Here is a 20,141-nt window from a genome sequence, read left to right as displayed (position 1 = left end):
GGGCCACGATGCCCCAGGGAGGGGGGGGGGGCAGCGACCTGCCTGCAAGGGATCGAGGAGGGGAAAGAGCCCTGAGCTGCTGGAGGGAGGAGTGCAGGCAGCAGGAGGAAGGACAAAGGGATGGCAGGAGCTGGGATGGGGCACAGACGAGCTAGGGGGTGGGTTTGGGGCAGGTGGAACCCCACAGCCGGCATTCACAGACAAGTCTGGAGCAAGGGGCAATTGAAGATGTATGACAAGAGGGTTCTTAGTCATCTTTACCCCAAAGCCAACCCTCTGCAGGGCCAAGAGCCACGGAGCAGTGGGATGCCCCAGGGGGACGTGAGGGGTGGTCCCCAGCCAGGGCCCGGGGCTCAGGCAGAGCAGTGAGCTGAGCTGGAAACACCGGCCAGCCCCTGGCGAGCGCAGCCCCCGCAGGCTGGGCAGCCTTCAGCAGTCAGGAGAGGGCAGTTCGGGGCAGAACACTGGAAAATGGTGTGTACGCTGCCCCTTCCCACCATGTGCTGGTGGGGAAGAGCGGGGAAGCAGCAGCAGATGCAGGGACCGCGCGGGGTGCAGGGACAAGGGCAGGGGAGGGAGCTGGACAACCACTCCTGGAAAAAGCCGACAGCACTTAGTATGGGAGAAAGTCTGGGTTCTGCGCAGGTAACACCCTGCCCCCCACACTGCTGTTTTCAGGACATGGGACACGTGCCCCTTCTGTTTCTGAACCAGCCCACGCGGCTGCCCAGGAGGGACGGAGCTCCTCTGCTGGAGGGGCATGAGTTCAGCTCACCCCAAAAAAGGTCCTAAGGTTTTGCCAAGGTTTGAAGCATCTTTTGCAAACACTCATTTTTATTTCACTAGCAAACCTTATGTTCAGTGCTTTATTGTGAAGGGGAACCCAAAAGAGCACATGAACTTTTCCCACCACCCCAGCGCCCCCAGCTCCGCTGCCGGGCACAGCTCTGCTGCAGCGCTGAGACACACACCAGCAAGACAACTTGCACAGCTCAGGAACAGCCCGTGCTGCTCCTCGATGTGTTTTCAGGGAGCTCATATCTCAATGCTCAGCTGTCACGGTTCAGAGGGGATGGTGGCTGCTGAGGAAGCTGGGAGCAATGTTCTCTAGCATGGCATGGAGCAGTCGGTGCTGGGCATTGCTCCAGTCCTGGACACTGTGCCCCAGTAACATACGGTGCCCCAGTAACGTGTGCTGCCCAGCGAGCAGATCAGCACCGTGCGGTCACGCGCAGGGTGAAGTGCTTTCCTAGCTGACGGAGCAGTGTGCCTTGCCCATTGCTTGCAGGCAGCGAAGCATTATAAATGTGGTGGCAAATAGCTCACAGCACTGTGACGCGTTTCCACGAGTCCGAGCCAGCTTCTGCAAGCTGATGGAGCTGATACATCGCTACCTTCTGCAATGGGGTGCCTGGTGCCCCAGCACCCAGTGCCTTTGCACCCCGTAAGAGGACACAGCAGTGAAGGCAGCCCGTGCCCACAGGATGCTTCCACCCCATGCCACCCACCACCTCCTGTTTCTGCCCATGGTTAAATTCATGGTGTACGTGAGAGCAGCTGCATTTTCAGCAGGGCTTTCTGGCTTTCTAGCTGAGAAGGTGAGAAGGAACCAGTTGGTAATGAGAAACCCTGGTGAGACTATCTCCACTGAGCAGCGTGTCCTCAGCTGCTGCCCATCGCCGCAGGCAGTGGCCAAGCAACAGCCTTGCGGGGTAAAGAACCTGGGTTCTCCCACCCAGAACGAGCCCTGGGTAGGACACCAGGTGAAAACAGGAGAGGGCTGGCGGCAAGCTGCTGTCTGCCCTCGCTGCCTGTATCAGAGTCGGCAAGGCAGGTCCTCACCTTGGTGTGGGGACACCCGGCCGCACAGGAGAGGGTTAAACCTGCCTTTCCCGGAGATTAAATCCAAATGGCCTTTGATTTAGCTACAGGTGAGAGGAGAAATCTGAACCGCTATAGCTTCCGCCCCCACTTTACAGGGGAGCCGCAGCCCTCCCTGATGCATAGATGGATCAGCCATACGTGGTGCTCCGTGTGCCACCTCTGTCTGGAACAGCGTGTCGCTGGACGGATCCTGTTCCCGGCACCGGTGGGGCCACCGCAGGGTACGTGCCACCTCGAGCAGGGAAAGGCTGCAGCTCGGCCCTGGTTTGGAGGCACACGGGGGTGACTGGCCCCAGAGCGGGTCACACCAACCCTGGCTCCTGCCTCGCTGCCCGGTGACCCCCGATGCCAGATGGAGTTATGGCATAAAGGCTGTCATCTCGAGGCAGGAGGTGGTTGCACGAGGTGAGGGCTGAGGTTTGCCCATAGCCCCAGCTGGGCGTCAGTGGGGAGGGGTGAGAGGAGATGCCACCTGGCATCACCAACCGATCCCGGGGGACCAAGGGCATCCTTGTGGCATGCCCTGCCCGAGGGTACAGGACCCTCCTCAGGGATGGGATTGTTCCCACCTACAGCCGGGCTCATGGAAACCGATGTCCCTTGTGCAGCCGTCGGCCAGGGTGCTCAGCCCTGGTGTCACAGCCAGCCTCGGGCACGGGGGCTAAGAGGAGCTGACCCCAGCACGGGCAGTCCCCGGCTCATCCCTCCTCCTGATGACTGACCTTTTCCAAGCAAAAAAGGCCATCTCAGGTTTGAAAACCCATCCTGACCCCAACGGTCATTTCCTGCTGCAGCCCCCAGCCCTCCCCGGCGAGGGGAGCGAGGGACCCGCACCAGCACGGCGGGGGGGTGGGCAGGGAGCCCGCGAACAGCCTGTACTAGACAACCCCGGGTAATAAAATCTAGTCTCCCTGTAAACAAATGTCTTGCTGAGGACTAAAGGGATTTAGTGCAGCTGTTCTCGGGCTTGGAGGACTTTCTATAGCATCACTTATCTTGCCCTGGCTGGGATTATTAGCTGGAGAAAAAAAGCTCGCCTCTCTTTGGGCCACTGAGACAGCTTTTCCTCAGGTGACACGGGGTGACATGCTCTGTGGCAATGCTCTCAGGTCATCAGGAGATGACATGTGTGATGCCAGGGTCTCAGATGTGTGTCTCTGCAGCCACACGGTGCTGTGCGGGAGCAGGGCTGCAGTCCACCCCCCCTCTGCAGCAGGCTGCAGCGGTGCCGGTGGTCCCAGCGCCTGGCTCTGCCCACTACAGCGGCATGGAGAAGGGAAGCCCAAACCCAGCACGTGTCCTAACCTCTCTAGACACAAGCACATGGCTTCATATAAGCACTGATCCACTTTCAGGGCCAATAAAGCCAGCAGCCGGTCAACTGATGGGGTGTTACAAGGCACACTGAGCAGCTGGTCCCCCCACAACTGCGCGGAGCAGGGCTGAGCCTCCTTCACACAGAGCTGAACCTTGAAGCTCCTCCATGTGGGGCTGCAGCTGCAGAGGCACCGGGCAGGTGGGCTGGGGACGGGGAGGATGCTGTGGCCATCCCCAGGCACGCTCCGTTCAGCCACTGCAAATGAATCTGTCGGCAGAGCGGTGGGAGGCTCTCGGCTGTGTGGCTGATGCTCCTGTAGGCACCAAAGCCCCACACCTGGGCTTGCTGTCCTGGGTTCGGGGTACAGGTGGGGAAGCGCAGGGAGAGGGACGTGGAGCAGGCAGGGGGGACCGGGATGCTGACAGACCAGTGCGGCTGAAAGTGAAAGAGGGATGAAAAGAAATGGTACAAAGCGTGATAGCATTCACTGGGGCAGGACTTGCAGGGGCATCCCTGGCGCTGCATCTCTGGATGACTGATACATGTCCTAGCAGGCACAGGCAAGGTATTTCCAGGAGGAAAAATGGAAGAATTAGGAAAGAACATCCCTGAACATAGGGTCCCGTCATTGTCCAAGGAACTTAAATGGGAAGAGAGGGGCTACTCTGAAGCTCAGAGAAAGCCTGGCACCTCTGAGGGATGACGGAAGGGTTTTGAGGAGCCAGGAGTGGATATATGGCTTCTCCTGGCAGTGTGAGAAGGGCAATGGGATCTTCAGCAGATCCACAGCATTAGCACAAGGTGTGACACTGGCAAAAGATGCCCGAGACCCCAGACCTGGGAGACAGGAACACAGAGCGGAGATTTTCACAGGCACCCCACCAACTTGCCATGGAGCCTGTCCTACCCACCCACCGGTGCTCCTGCAGCCACGGCCCTGCTCTCCCAAGTTGTCACCGAAGCTGCTGCGGACAGTGCAGCCACCGCCATGTCTCGCCTTGAATCCCAGGCAGCGAGGCTGCTGCTCCTGTCCCCAAGCAGCGTTTGCAGCCATGCCTCCTCTGACCTGTGTCTTAATGTGAGCAGCGCTGTGCATCATGCCCCAGTGCAAAGGCAGGCAGACATGACGCTATTGCCCTGAAAATCAACTGTTGGGTTTTTTTTATTATTTTTCAGAGTGCATGAAAATGTCATGTTGTAAACATCCCGCAGTGATGCTGCCTGCCGGCGGGAGCCTGCCTGTCACTGCCCATGATGGCCCAGTCCCTGCTGACTGCATGGCCTTGACTCCTTGGGCTTTCATGCCACAGTCCTCTACTCTTTCCCCAGTGACCCTCTGTCCTTAAATAACAAAGCAAACCTTTACATCACAGGACAAAGGTGACCTTAGTCTTGTCCCAGATCCGAGCTGATTTTTCCCGTAGCTGTGTTCATGGTCAAACTGCTCCTTCCTCTTCAGGGCACGTGCAAAGGATGGATCTATCAGAAAGCAAGGCTGAAAAAAAAAGAAAAAAGAGGTTTTTCATTCATTTTCAAGGGAGATTGATGGTCCCTCTGAATGTGCCAAGTCCCACAGTGTGGGCTGCACGTCCCCTGCCCCAGCATCCTGCCAGCCAGGGCACCGGTGACCCAGGGAGGCAGCTCCTTGGCTGCAACCTTCAGCTGTTGTCTCAGCATCTTGGTCTGGCTTCCCCCAAAACCTCTCCTCCTGCCCCTTTTGGCTTCGAAGAGGAAACCTTCCCCCACTCCCCACACCCGTCCCCACTCCCCGGCTGTCCCCTTGTCGCAGCCGGCATCTCCGTAAGAGCTCCTGACAGCGCAGCTGGGGCGGCCGCTGTCTGCGCTCTGCAGACTGTGCCCGGGGCTCCAGTGCAACCGCCGCCTGTCAGGACATTTCTTTTTAAAAACATATTTTCTGTCGGTGAGTATCAGCAGCAGCCGTCACTGTTCAGCTTAGGGGCAGCATCCCGCCGAGATCCTGCCTGTGTGGCTCAGTGTTGCCCTCCCAGCCGCTGGCACCCACCCAGCCTTTGAGCTCTCTTAGTTTCACAAAGTTCTTGTTCCAAAGGAAGCAAACTGGTGCCAGTGAGCCCTGCAATGGCTGGAGTCTGCTGTCATGGGACTCTGCCCTGCCCTGGAGGATAGTCTGGCCGTGGCTCTGGTTTGCAGAACACCCAGGAAGTGTTCACCCAGGGGTGAACAAGGACAGGCCCTGGTGTGGTGGTTACTCACACGTCCCTGGGGACTGGCCCCAGCGGGACACAGGCTACCAGCTGAGCCAGGAGTCACACTCTGGAATATAAAAGACAAAGAACCTAAAAGCACGTTTGCAAAAGGGGAGTGGAGGGCAAGGGACATTGCACGAGCTGACCTGAGGGTCCGGGGGTGGGGGGGTGGGGGGAAGAGGGAGCTCGGGGCTCCCCTTCCACACAGGGCTGGAGGGCAGAGCTGCAAGCCATGGTGTCTCCTGGTATCAGAGAGATCCTGGTATCTGTGGCTCTTTGGTGGCTTTGAGGATGGCGAATGACGTGCACTTCACTTCCATCAGCCTCCTCCGGCGTCAGTCTGAAGCAGAGCTGAGCTGGCAGAGGTAAGATACCCCGTGCAGCTGCTTTATGCTCAAAATCAGCTCTCATTTCTATCAAGGCCAGTGTAACTCCAGTGGCACTGGTAGGGCAGAGGATGGTGATATAGGATTTGAAGACCTCTTCACATCTCCCAAATGGGGCCCTGCTCACCCGCGGGTCGGACCGGACCTCCTGCAGCAGCCAACGGCCTCTATTTTCCTTGTGCAATGACCTGTGTGTGTGCTCATGTGTTTCTCTCCTCTCCCTTCCAACAATGTTGGCAACAATTGTCTGTATTTAACCGGAGCTGATGGATGTGGCTTGTTGTGCTGATGCTGGCCAAGTTCCTTCTTGTTTCATAGAAGGGACATGGGAAGGAAAATGTCCCAGCGGCCAATCCACAGCTCCGGTTCCTTGGCTCCATCCTTCTGGCTGCTGCAGGCCAGGGGGTGCTGCTAAAGTCCCCTGCAAGAGCAGCTGCAAGGGGAAGAGCAGAGAGGTGTTTTGTTTGGGGTGGGTTTACAAGGTGAACTGAGTCATGGAAGGCAAAGCACAGCTGTGTTCGCTGCTCACAGGTGTGAAAATAAAAATGCAAAGCTGCAAATTGCCCACTGCCCACCTGGGCTGCAGCAGAGAGGTGTCCACAGGGGCTGCATGCCAGGCAGGGCTGCAGCCTGCTGTTTTGCACCATGCTGCTCACTCTGCCTGGGATCTTCTCCAGCCCGAGGTCCAGCAGGGCTGTGGACCCTGAGAGGACAGGATCCAAACGCCTCTGAGGTGCTCCCGAACACTATGCGCTGCTGTGCATGAGTGCCCTGCAAATGCACTTTGTCCTCCCGGGGAGCTCTCACTGACACCTCGGCACTCAGACCTCTCTTACTTGCACTGTGGCCATTGAGAGGTACAAGTTAATCTGCATAATTAATTATCCACCTAATTCACATCCCTTCCCTGCCCTCTAGCAAGCTCCAGAGGGGGCAAAAGGGGTCCTGGGCTGAATCGCTGCAGCAAAGCAGGAGCAGGGGCACTTTGCAGGCAACATCATTGCTGGGCTCTGCGGCATCCCTCCTTCGGTGCTTGGCAAAAGCATGAGCCTTTGCCATTATCAGAAGACCAAATACCCATGAGGGAGTGACCCTCTTCACCTACACTTTAAAACTGTCTTTAAAAGTGGTGAGACTGGGAGCGATCCTGCCTGAGCCCAGGGAAAGGGGGTTTGGGGCTGCTCAAGGCCGTAAGAGATGAACATGTTTATTTAACCAGCCCTTGCTCTACGTCCCACCCCAGGGCACAGCAGGACAGAGCACAGGGTGGCTGCAGGAGCAGACCTGGGCCCGATCCGCACCCAGCACCAGCACCGCTGGGGAAACCTGCCCCGGCTCTGAAGGCGAACGCCGGGCAAGATGGGCTGCGGCTCTGTGGCAGGCTCACTCCATGAAGCGTTTTCCCAGTATGGATGAGAAGGGGCCCCATGAGCTCAGTGACCTGCAGCTGCCACGGGCAGGAGCACTCATGGTTTCATTTCCAAAAGCCCTGCTGATGCTGCCATTCCTGCCTGCCCAGCGAGGACAGCAGCCGCCCAGCTAACTCCAGTAACCTCCCACCTCCCAGGGCACCGTGTCCCGGCTCACTGGAGCGCAGGAGGTGGGCAGGCAGCGTCCCAGCGCGCCCGCCAGCTCTGACGCAGGGCTGTACCAGCCTGAGCCTTGCCTCTGGACTCGGGAGCACCTCCCGGCCACTGAGCCTGTTTTGTGGCACCTCCCCACCACCACGGCCACCTTCACAGCTGTCCCTGACCCCTTCAGAGTCACCCTGAGTGACCGGCTCAGCCCAGCCCAGCTTGCACTTGTTTGTTAGAGAACCATCCGGATTGAACCCTTCCTCCAAGGATGCTGTTTCTTGTCACTCTGTCATGTCCGTGAAACACCAAGGCAGTGCCGTGAAGCATAAATGACATGTTCTGGCAGCTGACATCTCCAGAAGAGTTTAGCATGAAGACAAAATAACCCTACGGTGAGTTAATGTTCCCAAGCTGCCACCCTACAGAGCCCGGGATGCTTGTGATGCCCAAACAGGAGAAAACAAAGGCAACGGTTTGTCCTAGATCCATATGATGAGCGCCAGCGGTGCGGGGTGACCCAACACAGCCAGATGTGTTTGGCATTTCTCTGGCCCTGCTGCCTCATAAACTGTATTTGCTGCCACTGTGTCACGCTCCAGATGGCACGGTACGTGTGGCCCAGTTTTGGGGGGGCATCGTTGCTTGGTGAGCCTCGGACAAGTGCTGGCATCTGCTCCCACCCTGAGGTGGCCTCAGATAAAAGGGTCTTTCAGGGCTGTGTTCACCTGTGATGGAGGGGAATACTGTTTGCACACAAACGGCTGTGTTTGTGCATAGTGTTTGCAGAAAAAAATAGTGTTTGCCAAGCCACGGCACCGGCGCTGAGCAAAGGCAGGGTAAAGCATGCTGCTGAGAACAGGGATGGCCTCCTGCAAGCTCCTAGCCACTTCTAGCTGCTGCCTGCTCCATCCTGGCTTGTTTAAAGCTCATTGCCTCTCTTTTTTGCCCTCATATATTTATTTTTGTATTTGAGTCATGATACAGGCATGTCGTAAAGCTCATGTTTGAAGACACGGCTTCTGTCCTCTCCCACCCAGCACAGCTAAGGTGGCTTGGGATGAAGGACTGGCGAGGAGGGCTCTGCCCAGGGAGGGATGCTGCGCCGAGGCTGACGGTGCTTTGCTGAGGGAGCCCCTGGGAGCCTGCCGTTCAGAAGGCATTAAGAAACCCCCTGGCAAAGCTCCTGGCAAAGAGGGGCTGCGGGAGGTTAGGAAAAGCACTCGCATTGTCAGGGGGCTTAAATCTGCCACCGAGCACCCCTGCTGCAGCCAGGTACTTGCTCAACTTCAGTGTCCCTCAGCCAGGCCCTTGCCCCAGGGCTGAAAACACTTTTTTTTGGTAGCACTTTCTATGGAGCTGCAGACAGCTGACATCTGTGACTTCACCCTCCCTGAACCAGGAAGACTGCAACTTGTAGGATGAAGGTAGTGGCTCTGCTCTTTGCTTTGCCTTCACCTGCCAGGTTTGACCTCTCCAGGTCCCTGCTTGCACGTGTTTCTTCAGACTTTTCCAGTGAGTACTGACCCCAGCAGCATCTCCCGTCTGCTAAGGGGGCTCTCAGGGGCCACCAGCATCACAGGAGCTGGCATTGTGCCATTGGTGCCCTGATGCAGAGCCCCGAGGACCTGCCTGCTCCACCCCCATCCAGCCCTGCCTGCCTGGGGTCTCCACACTCCCCTGGAGGAGGTTGGTATGTGTGTGCCAGACATCCCTCCGGGTCCCCACAGTCTTTCTATTCATCCCTGCTGACTCCTTAAACAGGTTTCTTAACCTGGGGGTGGGTTAGGGCTGCTCTTCCGCCTGGGCTGGAGGCATGGATGACACCATCTCCTGGCCAACCTCCATGGGGAGTCCTGGGGCAGCTGCGGGCACCGCCGGGTCACCGACATGCCACGAAGCCGCAGGAGCTTTCCAAGAACCCAGTGCTGTGTGTTATCCACTAACCTACTTCTCATCCGCTCTCCCAGCCCCTCGCTAATTAACCTGCACCCTCCTCCTCCTGCAGCTCGGCCGCAGGTCCTGTGCCAGGCTCCCTGTAAGTCACCTCAGCCCCCGGCCCCCACAGCTGAGCCCTGCTCCTCCACTGCCCTGGGAGGGGTCCAGCATCATCCCCAAGGATGTTATTTCAGACCCACACAGCAGCAGTGCCCCACAGGCCTAACTCACCCCCCTAAGCACATCTCTGCCCCCAGCGAGGGTGATCTCAGAAGGCAAAGCAATGTGACCATGGCAGAGCACTGCAGCCTTTAAGCCTGAACACATTTTTTCTTCTGTTTTAGGGGGCAAAGACCCAGCACTGGTGGTGGCACGCTCTCGGGGGGTCTGTGTGTGTGTGTGTGTGCGTGCGTGTGTGTGTGCGCGCCCCCCCACAGCTCCCCCCACAGCAGCGTGTCCAATGGGGTTTTGGATATCTGCTTGCACAGATCGGTGCTATTTCTCAAGGTCCCCCAGGGGAAGAGCCTGGAGATGTGACTGCAGAGCATCCTGCTGCAGGAGGTCCTGCAGGACAGCCACTGCGGTGCCAGGAGGGGTGACTGGGCCAGTCTGGTGCATCCACCTTCACACCAGTGCTCCCCATGGCCACACTGGTCACAATGTGGAACAGGTCCTTATGGTGCCCACTGCTCTGGTGCCAGTCATGGGGATGCCATTTGGGCTGTGCCTGGGCGTTGGGATGCCCCAGCCTCCTGCTGCTCTGCACGAGTCCTGGGCAGCGGCACCAGCTGCCACTTAGCAAGGTCCTGCCTTGTCCCAGGTGGGGAAGAAGGCTGCTGCCTAGATCTGGAGAGGTTCCTTTGTCCCAGGGGACAGGTTTTGCCATTCCTCCTCCTTCTCAGTTCTTTGCAGTTCCTCTCAGCAGCATCTAGGGCTCAGGAGAGAGTCAGAGAGGCTGGTGAAAAAAGGGCTTACTCCTCTCTGCTGTGCAGCAGAGCATTAAAGAACTTCAAAGAGAATTGCTCATCGCAGCTGCTGCAGGCAGGCCAGCACCAGGGAGCTCTGCACAGCCCAAAACCTGACCTCCAGGGAGGGGAGGATGGTGCAAGAAGAGCTGGAGCTCCTGGCCTGCCTGCAGAGCAGCGCCTGCTCCTGCGCTCCTCGGATGCTGAGGCTGCCGTGGGCCCCAGCTGGCTGCAGGGTTGCCTTGCCCAGGGCATGCTGCCTTGCTGTGGCATTATCTGGGGAGCGTTACTGGGTGGGCTGGAGGGGGCCATGACCCTGCCTGTGGATGCTGGCAGGGGGGCGACGTTCCCATCAGTGCCTGGCAGCTGTCCCTGCTCCAGTCCTCCCCAGGGAGAGAGCTTACGTGATCCTTTCCTGCTTTTCTTGTTAAATTCTTGTGAAGGACAAACAAATACACGTGTCTGTGGCTGCCCAGAGCTGGCTCAGGGCACCAAAGTCATCACACAAGTGTGTCCTGGGCTGCTCTTCAGAAGCACCGGGGCAGGGGGCACGCAGGCAGCTCCTTGGCGAGGCTGCTGGGGAGACAGGCCCTTCATCGCTCAGGAGACAGGGTTCGGTCCCGGAAAACCCCGTGGAGGAGGCAAAGTGCAGCAAGGCAGGGGCTGCACCACGCGGCTGGGATGTGAGCGAGCCCAGCAATGCTCTGCTGGCACAAGCTGTGATGGGAGAAGGTTTCTGGGAGCTGTTATGAAACAGATCCATCATCAACTGATGAGGGATTTCACGGAAATGTGCTGGAGCAAGAGCAATCAATTAACTGGCTGTATTTACAGCAGCATGTGTCCTCTGCTGCCTTGGCAGATGGGCTCTGTGGTTCGAGCAGGGCCGCAGTCAGAGAAGCCGGCACTCTTTGGCCTCTCCAGCCAGCCGGAGGGAATGGCAGAAGCTTCCAGGGGGGATGCGCTGACCTGCCCATCACTCCCCAGAGCTGGTAAAGCCCCCAGCCAGGACCTGGCAGCACTGGTGCCAGCCATGGGGAGAGGAGCAAGTCCTGCCCTCCCAACTCCAGCAAATATTTTTGGACTGAAGAGTCCTCCAGCCCCTCTGCTGCTATTTTGACACCTGCAAGAAGAGCCTGTATGTTATAATAATACAAATAATCATGCAAAGGCGAAAGTACTTGAGAAAAATTTAGGTTTGCTATCTCTTCAAGGCTCTTTTTCAGGAGAACTTGCATGCACAAGCTGATGAAGCGCAGCACAGCTGCATCCCTGCCTTGGGAAGGGCAAGACTAAATTAAGACTGAAACCGGGTGGGTGCACCCCTGCTGCTCCTGCCCCGGGATGTGCGTGGGAAGCCAGAAGAGCCCAAATGGAAGAGAAGCCAGTACCTGCCTGCTCCACAGCACGAGGCACAACATTTTGCTACACAGTGTGGTGGCTAGGGCCGATGCCCACCCTGGGTCAGCTTATGGTCTGGTGAGGAATAATGCTGTATTTTCAGTTCCCAGCTTTTTCACTGGGCTGGTCCTTCTCCTTCCATCTCCCTTTCCCTGCAGAGTCCTGCACATAGTTAAATACTTGACTACGACCCACTGCAGCTCACGGGCAAATTCTTACTGGGGCCATAGCAATAAGCGGAATATTTTTTCACTTCTACAGGATCTCTCCCACCAGCTCCTCAAGGGTTTTCCCCAACGTTGAGCAACTTTCTCAGCAATTTTTTTGAAATGACGACTGGTTTGGGGGAACCCTAGTAGCAGAAGGGTGAGCCAAAAGACAGGCTGCCGCTCGAAGGAGGGTCAAGCACCCTCTGGCCGCAGGCTGGGTGGTTCAGGGTCGCACAGGGTGAGGCTCTGGCGACGCTGTCCGGTGGGTCCGCGGACCGGAGAGAGGGCTGCTCCCTGCAGAACGCCTTCCCCTTGCTGAAGGGGTTACACGGGGGCACCCACCCTGTTTGCGGCTCCCAGTATGGCCCATACGAGCCCACTCTGCCCCCGCCCGGCTGGAGCCGCGCCGCTGGCGCCACCTAGCGGGTACGCGCCGGGCACTCGCTGCGCCGCAGCCACCGCCGCGCCCGGGGCCTGTCCCCTGGGACAGCGACACTGTCCCCGGGCTGCCTGGGGGGCTGCCCCGCCGCCCCCGCCTGCCGCCCCGCCAGGGGACCTGCCCCGGCCTCGTGCCCCCGGGACAGGGTGGTTATACGGGCTCAGGCCTCACGGCCCCGGCCCCGCCCGCCGTGCTGGATGGCGCATTTCGCAGAGTCACAGAATCGTTTCGCTTGGAAAACAGACGTTTAAGATCATCCAGTCCGTCCGTTAACCCAGCATTGCCAAGTCCGTCACTAACCCACAGCCGCAGGTTTTTAAAATGCCTGCAGGGGTTAATCCCAGCCCTCCCCCGGAGAGCCTGTTCCCGTGCCTGGCAGCCAAGCGGCGCCCCCCGGCCCCGCACCTTGCCCCGAAGCAGGCGGCCGGGCGCAGCCCCAAGGAGCCGGGGTGCGGGGGGTGCCAGGCTGGCCCCGGCCCACCCGCCGTGCAGCGCCCACCGGCCGTGCAGCGCCCACCCGCAGCACGGGCTCTGCGTGCATCCCGCACCGCCTGCGTGCGAGCGGGGACGGGCAGACGTCTGTTTTCCGTCGTTTTAACTTGCCTGCCTGCACCACGAACCAGAATTAGCTCGCCCCGCGAAGCCAGGGGCAAACCAAACCGTGGTGGGTGCTCCCGGGGGAAATGCGTGCGCTGCTGTTAGGGCAGCGATGCCGGGCAGGGAGACAGCACCAGCCCCTGCTCCAGCTGGAGGGTTGCACGGAGAGGCTTTGAACCAGTTCACGAGCCTTCCCCTTGCATGACAGAAGTTAGAAGCTCTTCGGCAAGCTAATGTGCAAATGAGAAAGGACAACAGGGTCTCACGGCTGGAGAACTGGGAGCCCTTGGCTTTGCAGGGAGTAGGGAGGGCTGGCAGGGGACGAAGGTGAAATGCCTGCCAGGAGTTTTGCTTTATCTCAAAAAAATCCACCAAGAAAGTCCCAAAAATAAATACCTGGTTCAAACAGATACATACCTTTTCCAAGGGGAGCTGCACGGCCGAGCAGCCCTGGCCTGCACCATTGTCATCTGCTCAGCTCAAATAAGATCGGAGGCTCTGTGTTTTGATTGCCATTTGGAGAGGAGCACTGGCCAGGCAAGGCAGCTTTCCCGGCACCTCCCGGGGCACAGCAGAGCTGAACAGCAAGCACCACTTTCTTGAACCATGTCTTTTCAAGGGCTTTTGTATTTAGTAATGTCCAGAGCAGCAGTAAGCCAGTCCATTATAATTACGTGCTGGCATAAAAATATTGGCCACATGTTAAAACTTGAAGTAGGTCAGGCAGCCATCTGGTCTTGCTGACAGACCTCCACAACCATAGTTAAAGATTCTTGTTTTAGAAACTTTACAGCTAGGATAAAATCTGAAAGGCCAACCATAAATGGATGTTTCAGCCACTGCTCCAACTCCAGGGTCTAGAAAAACCACAGGTTGACATTTATAGGCTCCTGTTTTAGAAGTAGCTAAAGCTTTGTCTTCTAATAATCATAATTAAAAAAAAAATCTAAATTCCCCAAATGTGATTGCCACAGCCTCCCACTCAAGGCAGCATCAGTGGTGGGGACCACCAAGGAGCTCATCTCCTCCACACCAAAGTGGGCAGTGTCAAACCCCTGTATGGCAAGCCCTGCAGAGCAGCAGGCTTATTTTTGAGTAATAGAAAATTATTGCAACCTTTATATTGTTAAATTTCAGTTAAAAAAAAACCAACCAGCCCTCATCCCACACTCACAGCAGCTGCACCTGCACCTGCCAAACACCACAGAACAGTGCAGCTGGACGTTCACCTTCAAGGAGGCATCCCTCTCCCCAAGCCCATGCTGTACACCAGGGACCAGAGCGGCTCCCACCCAGCACCACAGCAAGGCCAGGCCGGCAGGGCTCAGCGGGACCGGCAGGATGGGGGTTTGCAGGCACTTCTGTGGCTCTGAGCTGTGCCCACAGGTTTTCCCCGGACAGCACGTGCTCCGCCTGGGGATGCAGTCAGCCGTTCGCTCTCCCAAAGTCTACAGCAGGGCCACAGCGTAACAAAGTGGGTGGAAAAAGAAAAGTTACTGCAGTTGCTAGTTCAGGTGGCCAGGCACCCTCCAGCCTGCACTGGGGCAAGTGAGGCAGATTTAACTGTACCCTTGCTGCGCTAAGCTTATCCATGCGAGCCTCTTCGATAACACACATAACACACTCCACAAGGGATGCTGCTGCAATCAGCTGAACAGCTAAGGCTGAAGCTCCATTTCAAACTGTGATAAGAGTACAGAGTCATCATATAATCCATAAAAGCAGCTATTTTTTTTAAGACTTTTTAAGCACAGTATTTTGTACCTTTTGTGTATTCACAGACTAGTAAAAAAACCCCTGTATATATGTACTGTGGGGAATATAGGATGCTGTTATGACAGGGAAGTGCCTAGCAGAGGCCATTCCTCCTCTAAAAACCACATTCTTGTACCTTGTACCTGCTGCTCAGGGTTCCACTCGCCAAGACAGACTGCTTTTCTGAAACCTCTCCCCAGTGGCAGACGGCTCCTGCTGAACAGCACTGCCCCTGAGCAGCTCTGGCAGACTTGAATTCAACACGAAGTAACCTGGAAGCTTTGCATCAGATGAATGAAATAAAGAGGCTGACCCCTTTTCTCCAAACAGTTCACATTTATTGATAATGATAAAAAAATCTTTTAAAGACTATCTGTATTTTATTACCAAGAATGAGGTATTATGTATACAAAACATTTACAGAATTTGATATGCAGTTCATGAGTACAGACAGGAAAGTGCAGAAGGACACTGATAACAGGAAAAAAAAAGCGATCAGAAGAGTCATTGGCTGAGAGAAGGAAGAAAAGCAGTAATATCACACAAAGAAAGACCAGGGTATGGGAAATTAATTAGTCAGACTGCAGTGATCAAGTCATATTGCCACAGCACTTTGCTTAGAGGAGGATTAACTATTGTTTTTCTGGAATTTTATCTCCCCAGCTGTTTGTGCTGTCATGTGCTTTGAGCTCTAAAAGATGTGTTAAGATTAATAGCAGGAAAAACCCAAAGTGCCACTTTTGAGCCAGCTCAAGTGAAAAACAAAATATAGATCTTCAGACTTGAAAAGTGATTGCAACTCAAAAAGGTCTACAAAGCCAGACACCTCTGGACAGATGTGGAGTGTTGAATGAAGCAGTTTCTTTACAGTTGTCAGCAAAATCGCCATCTGAGAGAGAGAGAGAAAGAAAGGGGACCATCTTCAACCCTTGCAGCCTGGTAAATGGAAAGTGGCGTTTGCAAAGAGCCAGGAGTGTCATTAAGTTAAGCTCACGGCGGCTCCTGCTGCACTAGCTCCCCTGCACCTGGGAATACTGGTTCCTGCATGTCAAGAACCAAACCACTCCTTGGAAGGCTGGGTTCCTCCTAGGCAGACAGCTCATACGGGCAGGCTGAGCGCCACAGCATGTGGTTGTCTGCTGTGCAGACACGGGGTGGGGAGCTGCTCCGACACCAAAGCAGTGGCCCATCTGGCACAACAGCACACTTCAGCAGCCTAAAGAACAGTCTAACCTCCATTTTCAACTTCCAAGTTCAAAAAAAGACAAAATAGACCAGTTTGGTTCAGTTTAAGGAGACTGGCTTCTCAGCACCTCTAAATCTGTTACTAAAATACTTCCTTGTCAGTTCTGTCTGCCACGTTCCACAGCCAGAACTGGTCCACGGAAGAGGTGCTGTTAGAGGTTAGTAACCTGCCATCCAGAAGCTTTGCAGTCGTAAAAAGGATTTATACTGAGATCAGAACCAGCTTTCCTCAGGCAGGGCATCCAGGAAGCATTTTAAGGGAGTTCTGCTCTGAAAGGGCAATACCTCCACAAGCTCCTCTACCACTTACCCACAACAGTGCTGCCTCCCCAAGACTTAACAGAGCCTATCCAGCTTTCTAGTAGGGACTGCAGCCAGCACAGTAGCTCCTTCTACCTGGATGGATAATTTAGCTCTGAGCAGGTGAGGAAAGACCAAGCAGGGTCTAACTATGCAAATCCTGCTGCATTTCAGACCGAAATCTTCTCCGCTCCACTCTGGGTATGGTTTGTAGTTGTCTGCAGGCAGCCCTTTGCTCGCTAATTCAGTCTTTTGTGCCTTTTGCTGTGCATGGGAGAGGGGGCTCGAAGCAGAAGAATACCTGAACAGAATTTAACAAAAAGAGTTCAAGCAGAACTGCTTGGGCCTGGGTAGAATAGGGACAACATCCAGAAAGGCAATTCACCACTGGCAGTAGCAAGACTGAAAATGGTCAGGCAGGCACTGCTTCGAGCATCTTCAACTGTATCACTCAGAGCACAGATCCCTGTGCTCCCTGCCTACATTAAAGCTTCTGCTGCTCAGAAATAAAGCGCTCCACTTCTGAAATGCACAGGGAAGGACAGGAGGCAAGAGGGATTGAAAAGCGCACAGGAAGGATGCAAGCCATACCTCCTTTAGACTGATTTAAGAAGCAACTTTAAGCTCTCCATAAATTCCTGATAAGAACAGAGTCTCAGTAAAATCAGTTCACATGGAATATACTAAGGAAGTGAAGCTCCAGCACAGAGCTGGGAATAAATCCTCGGAGCAATTCTGGATCAGCCCAGCATGACACAGTGAGGGAGAGCCTGCTCTCTGCCTCTCTCTCCACAGTGCTTCAAGCAAAGAATGAATTGCTTTAACCCATCAAGATCCAGAGCTCAAATTCCCCAGAAGTGTGCTCATACAAAAGGTATTAGTGTTTACAGCCTGGCCACAGCTCTGTGGGCATGCTTTGAAAAAAATGGACTCACAAAGTCAAGTATCCAGCAACTGCTTTTCTTTGTCTCGGACATCACTTAGTGGCAATGGGAGAAGAGTTTGCAGCACTGGAAGATCACAGGGGATTTAAGATGGCAAGGGATGTCCTGACAGGAGACTTGCAGTTGATCTCTAATGCACTACGGAGCATTTTTGGTCGGGTTTTTTCTCTTTTTTCTTCTTTTTAACATTTACACAGTTAAAAAATTATTCTTGACTGATGTCCTGGTTATTTTTCCTTTCAATGAGAGCCCTTGTGTTCAGAGTTAGGATTTGTGCAAGCACACTTGCAAAAATACTTATGGCTGAGTTAGGAAAAAGGGTTAAAGTTAAGAGACAAGCTGTTGGATCTAACAAGGACCAAAACCACTAAGTTTAAAATTCAAACAGCTACTTTTCTATCTATAAAAGGCTTTGTGGGGTGGGGGTTTTTTTTGCACAATTGCCAGTTGAATATGCTGTATTGCAGTCAGCTGCCACAGGCGAGGGTCCAGCCATCTCATCCATTTGCTTTTTTCATCTGTTGTGGCACTACCTGGAAATCATGGAGCTGGAATGGGACTGGCTAGAAGAGGTGGTGGCAGCACTGAGCTGGGAGAATCCACTGTGGCTTGATTCAAGGCTGGTCATAGATCCCCTGCAATAACAAACAAAAGTAGCTCGAAGCTTCAGAACATACAAAGATTTTGATTTCTGTTATACATCTACACTGTATTTGTTTGCACACTGAATAAAAAGCAAGTAACAGTTTTGGTGCAGATACCCAAATACTTTTCTGCCCTGCCACATAAGGTAATGGGGACACTGAACACCTTGCAGAAAACAGATGCTGTTCAGAAAGTCTGAGGAACTAGTTTCAGTCAACTAAATCCACCGGCAGGCAACTGAACTGACTATTCCATCACTAGGCTGCACCCATTTCTATATGCTTTCAAAGCAGAACAAGTGACTAGTGATGATTATGATAACTAATTAACCCTTTTTATACACTAGCTGCCCACAGTGCCAGTACTGGTTGAATTTGTTTGGATTTGGGGTGGGTTTTTTTGATTGTGTGTTTGTTTTGTTTTTTTTAAGGCCTAAGAAAACACAACTGACAATTTACTTGTATTTAAGTGAACTTGACACTGGCTTGATTACCCAAGTATCAGAAACGTTTGACATCGGCTGACCTTCATGAACCTTGGCCAGACATACCTGAAGTCTTCAGATCCAATTACTTCTGTATAGTACATCACTTTACATTTGTGAGAGGAGACCTGTAGAGATGCTAATACATCATCCACACGAGGCAGGTTGGTTGTAGCACAGGCAGGCATGCTATGAAACTTCCACTGGAGAATATAGAAGCCAGGCCACCTGGTCACATGTGATCCCTGGAAGCAGCCACAGCAACATGTATTAACACAAAGATTTGCAGGCTTGAAATTTCTTTCCCAAGCTTAGAAAATCTGCTTATGTGCCCATAATTTTTTCCCCAGTGCCAATAATTCAGCTCCTCAGCCAACTGGCAGTGCTGGTCAACTCTCCCACACAACATGCTTACAAAAGTTACGATAGAACACCAGCAGTTCCTCCTGCTTTTTGACAGAAATATACTGAAAGGATTAAGTTCTTGTTTAAAACTGTTTTTTTTTTTTCTATTTTCATTAACAGCTGGCCTTTGAGACTGTGAAAAGGGCAGTCAAGGCTCTTGCCTCACAGAAAGAGAAAGTACAGTTCAACAGGTCACTGCCTGTATTTCCAGTTTAACACCTCCGATTAGATGACTTAAGGAGCTCCTCTGTCAAAAGTTGTTTAACTTTTATTTCAAGTCAAAAGGAATAGCAGTGGCAGAGTACAACTGCAAACATGCTGCATGTAATACCCAACTTAGTATTTAAGGGATAGGTTACAAATGCCATAAAAAAAAACACCTTCAGGAGCCCTGGCCATAGGGAGCTCCTTATGGTGCCTGTTAGAAGAACAAACAGAGAGAGAAGCTCAGTCTTAATTTCCAGACTTCTCTCATAACTGAGGTAAGACACTGATATTCTTCAAACACACTGCTTGAGAAAATAATGGTCCAAGTTACAGCACAAAGCATGTCTTGCTACTTTCTGGATGCACACTTCCTTCCAGGTGACTCCCCTATATTCCTGGCTGAGCAGTCCCAGTCACTGTTGGACTGATGCAAGCTCTGCTCACAGCAGATCCCATGTAAATACTATCCCTGTTCCCTACAGGATACAGCTAGGAACTGAAATGACGCTGAAATGTCAGCCAAAAGCAAGCAGATAGTCCGGAGCTGAATCACCACCCAGTCATCAATGATTGTGAATTAGAACGTGTAGTTTAGGAGCTAGCCTCCATCTGCTCCCACACAAGGATCCGGCAGCCTTACCTGCACACTTTCCCCTTCTTTGCAGATAAGAGGAGACTCCACCATACTGTAATCACGCCCCAACTGCCAGACTTTGTCTATCAACTGAACGTTGTTCCCACCGGGAGATGTAATACTGTGGGCACCCAGAGAGTCCTTTTTAGGAGGCTGGGGGGCTCTTTTGGAATGAAAGATGTTAAAAACAATGTCGCCCTTGCACACGTCAAAATCCCATGTGATCACAGATGAGGCATCCACAATCTGAATGAGAACCTTAAGACAGAAAAGTCATTAGACAACAGCCATTTGCTTAGAAAGACAAACTCCTACCAGGAAGGAAGACTCAGAGCAAAGCTTTTGGTTGCTGGGCTTAGTTTTGACTATTAAAAAGACATTGTAGATACAAATTCTCTCCTGACAGAGTGTCTTTATTTTAACACATGACTCCCAGAAGCTCTCAATTAGCTTCTGAGAATATTGTCTTCAGTTAGGACATAGCTTGAATAGATTGAAAAACAGTGATATTCTCTAAATGGCAACAATACTAGAAATGGTCACAAACTTCAGCTCCTAAAGCATCATTATGCACCAGAACTACAGA

The 20,141-nt window shown here is 53.8% G+C and overlaps 1 protein-coding gene across 1 annotated transcript in view; it reads right to left on the bottom strand.

The window, feature by feature from the left end:
* Positions 1 to 15,007: 15,007 nt before the first annotated feature.
* Positions 15,008 to 20,141, bottom strand: part of SEC14L1 (SEC14 like lipid binding 1) — a 41,953-nt gene continuing 36,819 nt past the window's right edge. The window contains exons 14-16 of the mRNA XM_055722092.1: positions 19,562 to 19,813; positions 18,376 to 18,554; positions 15,008 to 17,815 (exon numbers count right to left, since the gene is read on the bottom strand). Of these exons, the coding sequence (XP_055578067.1) occupies positions 17,710 to 17,815; positions 18,376 to 18,554; positions 19,562 to 19,813 (537 nt within the window). The 3' untranslated portion in view covers positions 15,008 to 17,709. The remainder of the gene's footprint in view (positions 17,816 to 18,375; positions 18,555 to 19,561; positions 19,814 to 20,141) is intronic.

The sequence above is a fragment of the Falco cherrug genome, chromosome 1 (genome assembly GCF_023634085.1).
Source record: "Falco cherrug isolate bFalChe1 chromosome 1, bFalChe1.pri, whole genome shotgun sequence".
Lineage (NCBI taxonomy): Eukaryota > Metazoa > Chordata > Aves > Falconiformes > Falconidae > Falco > Falco cherrug.
Note: the sequence above shows the minus strand (reverse complement) of the source record. Positions and strands in the feature narration are given on the sequence as shown.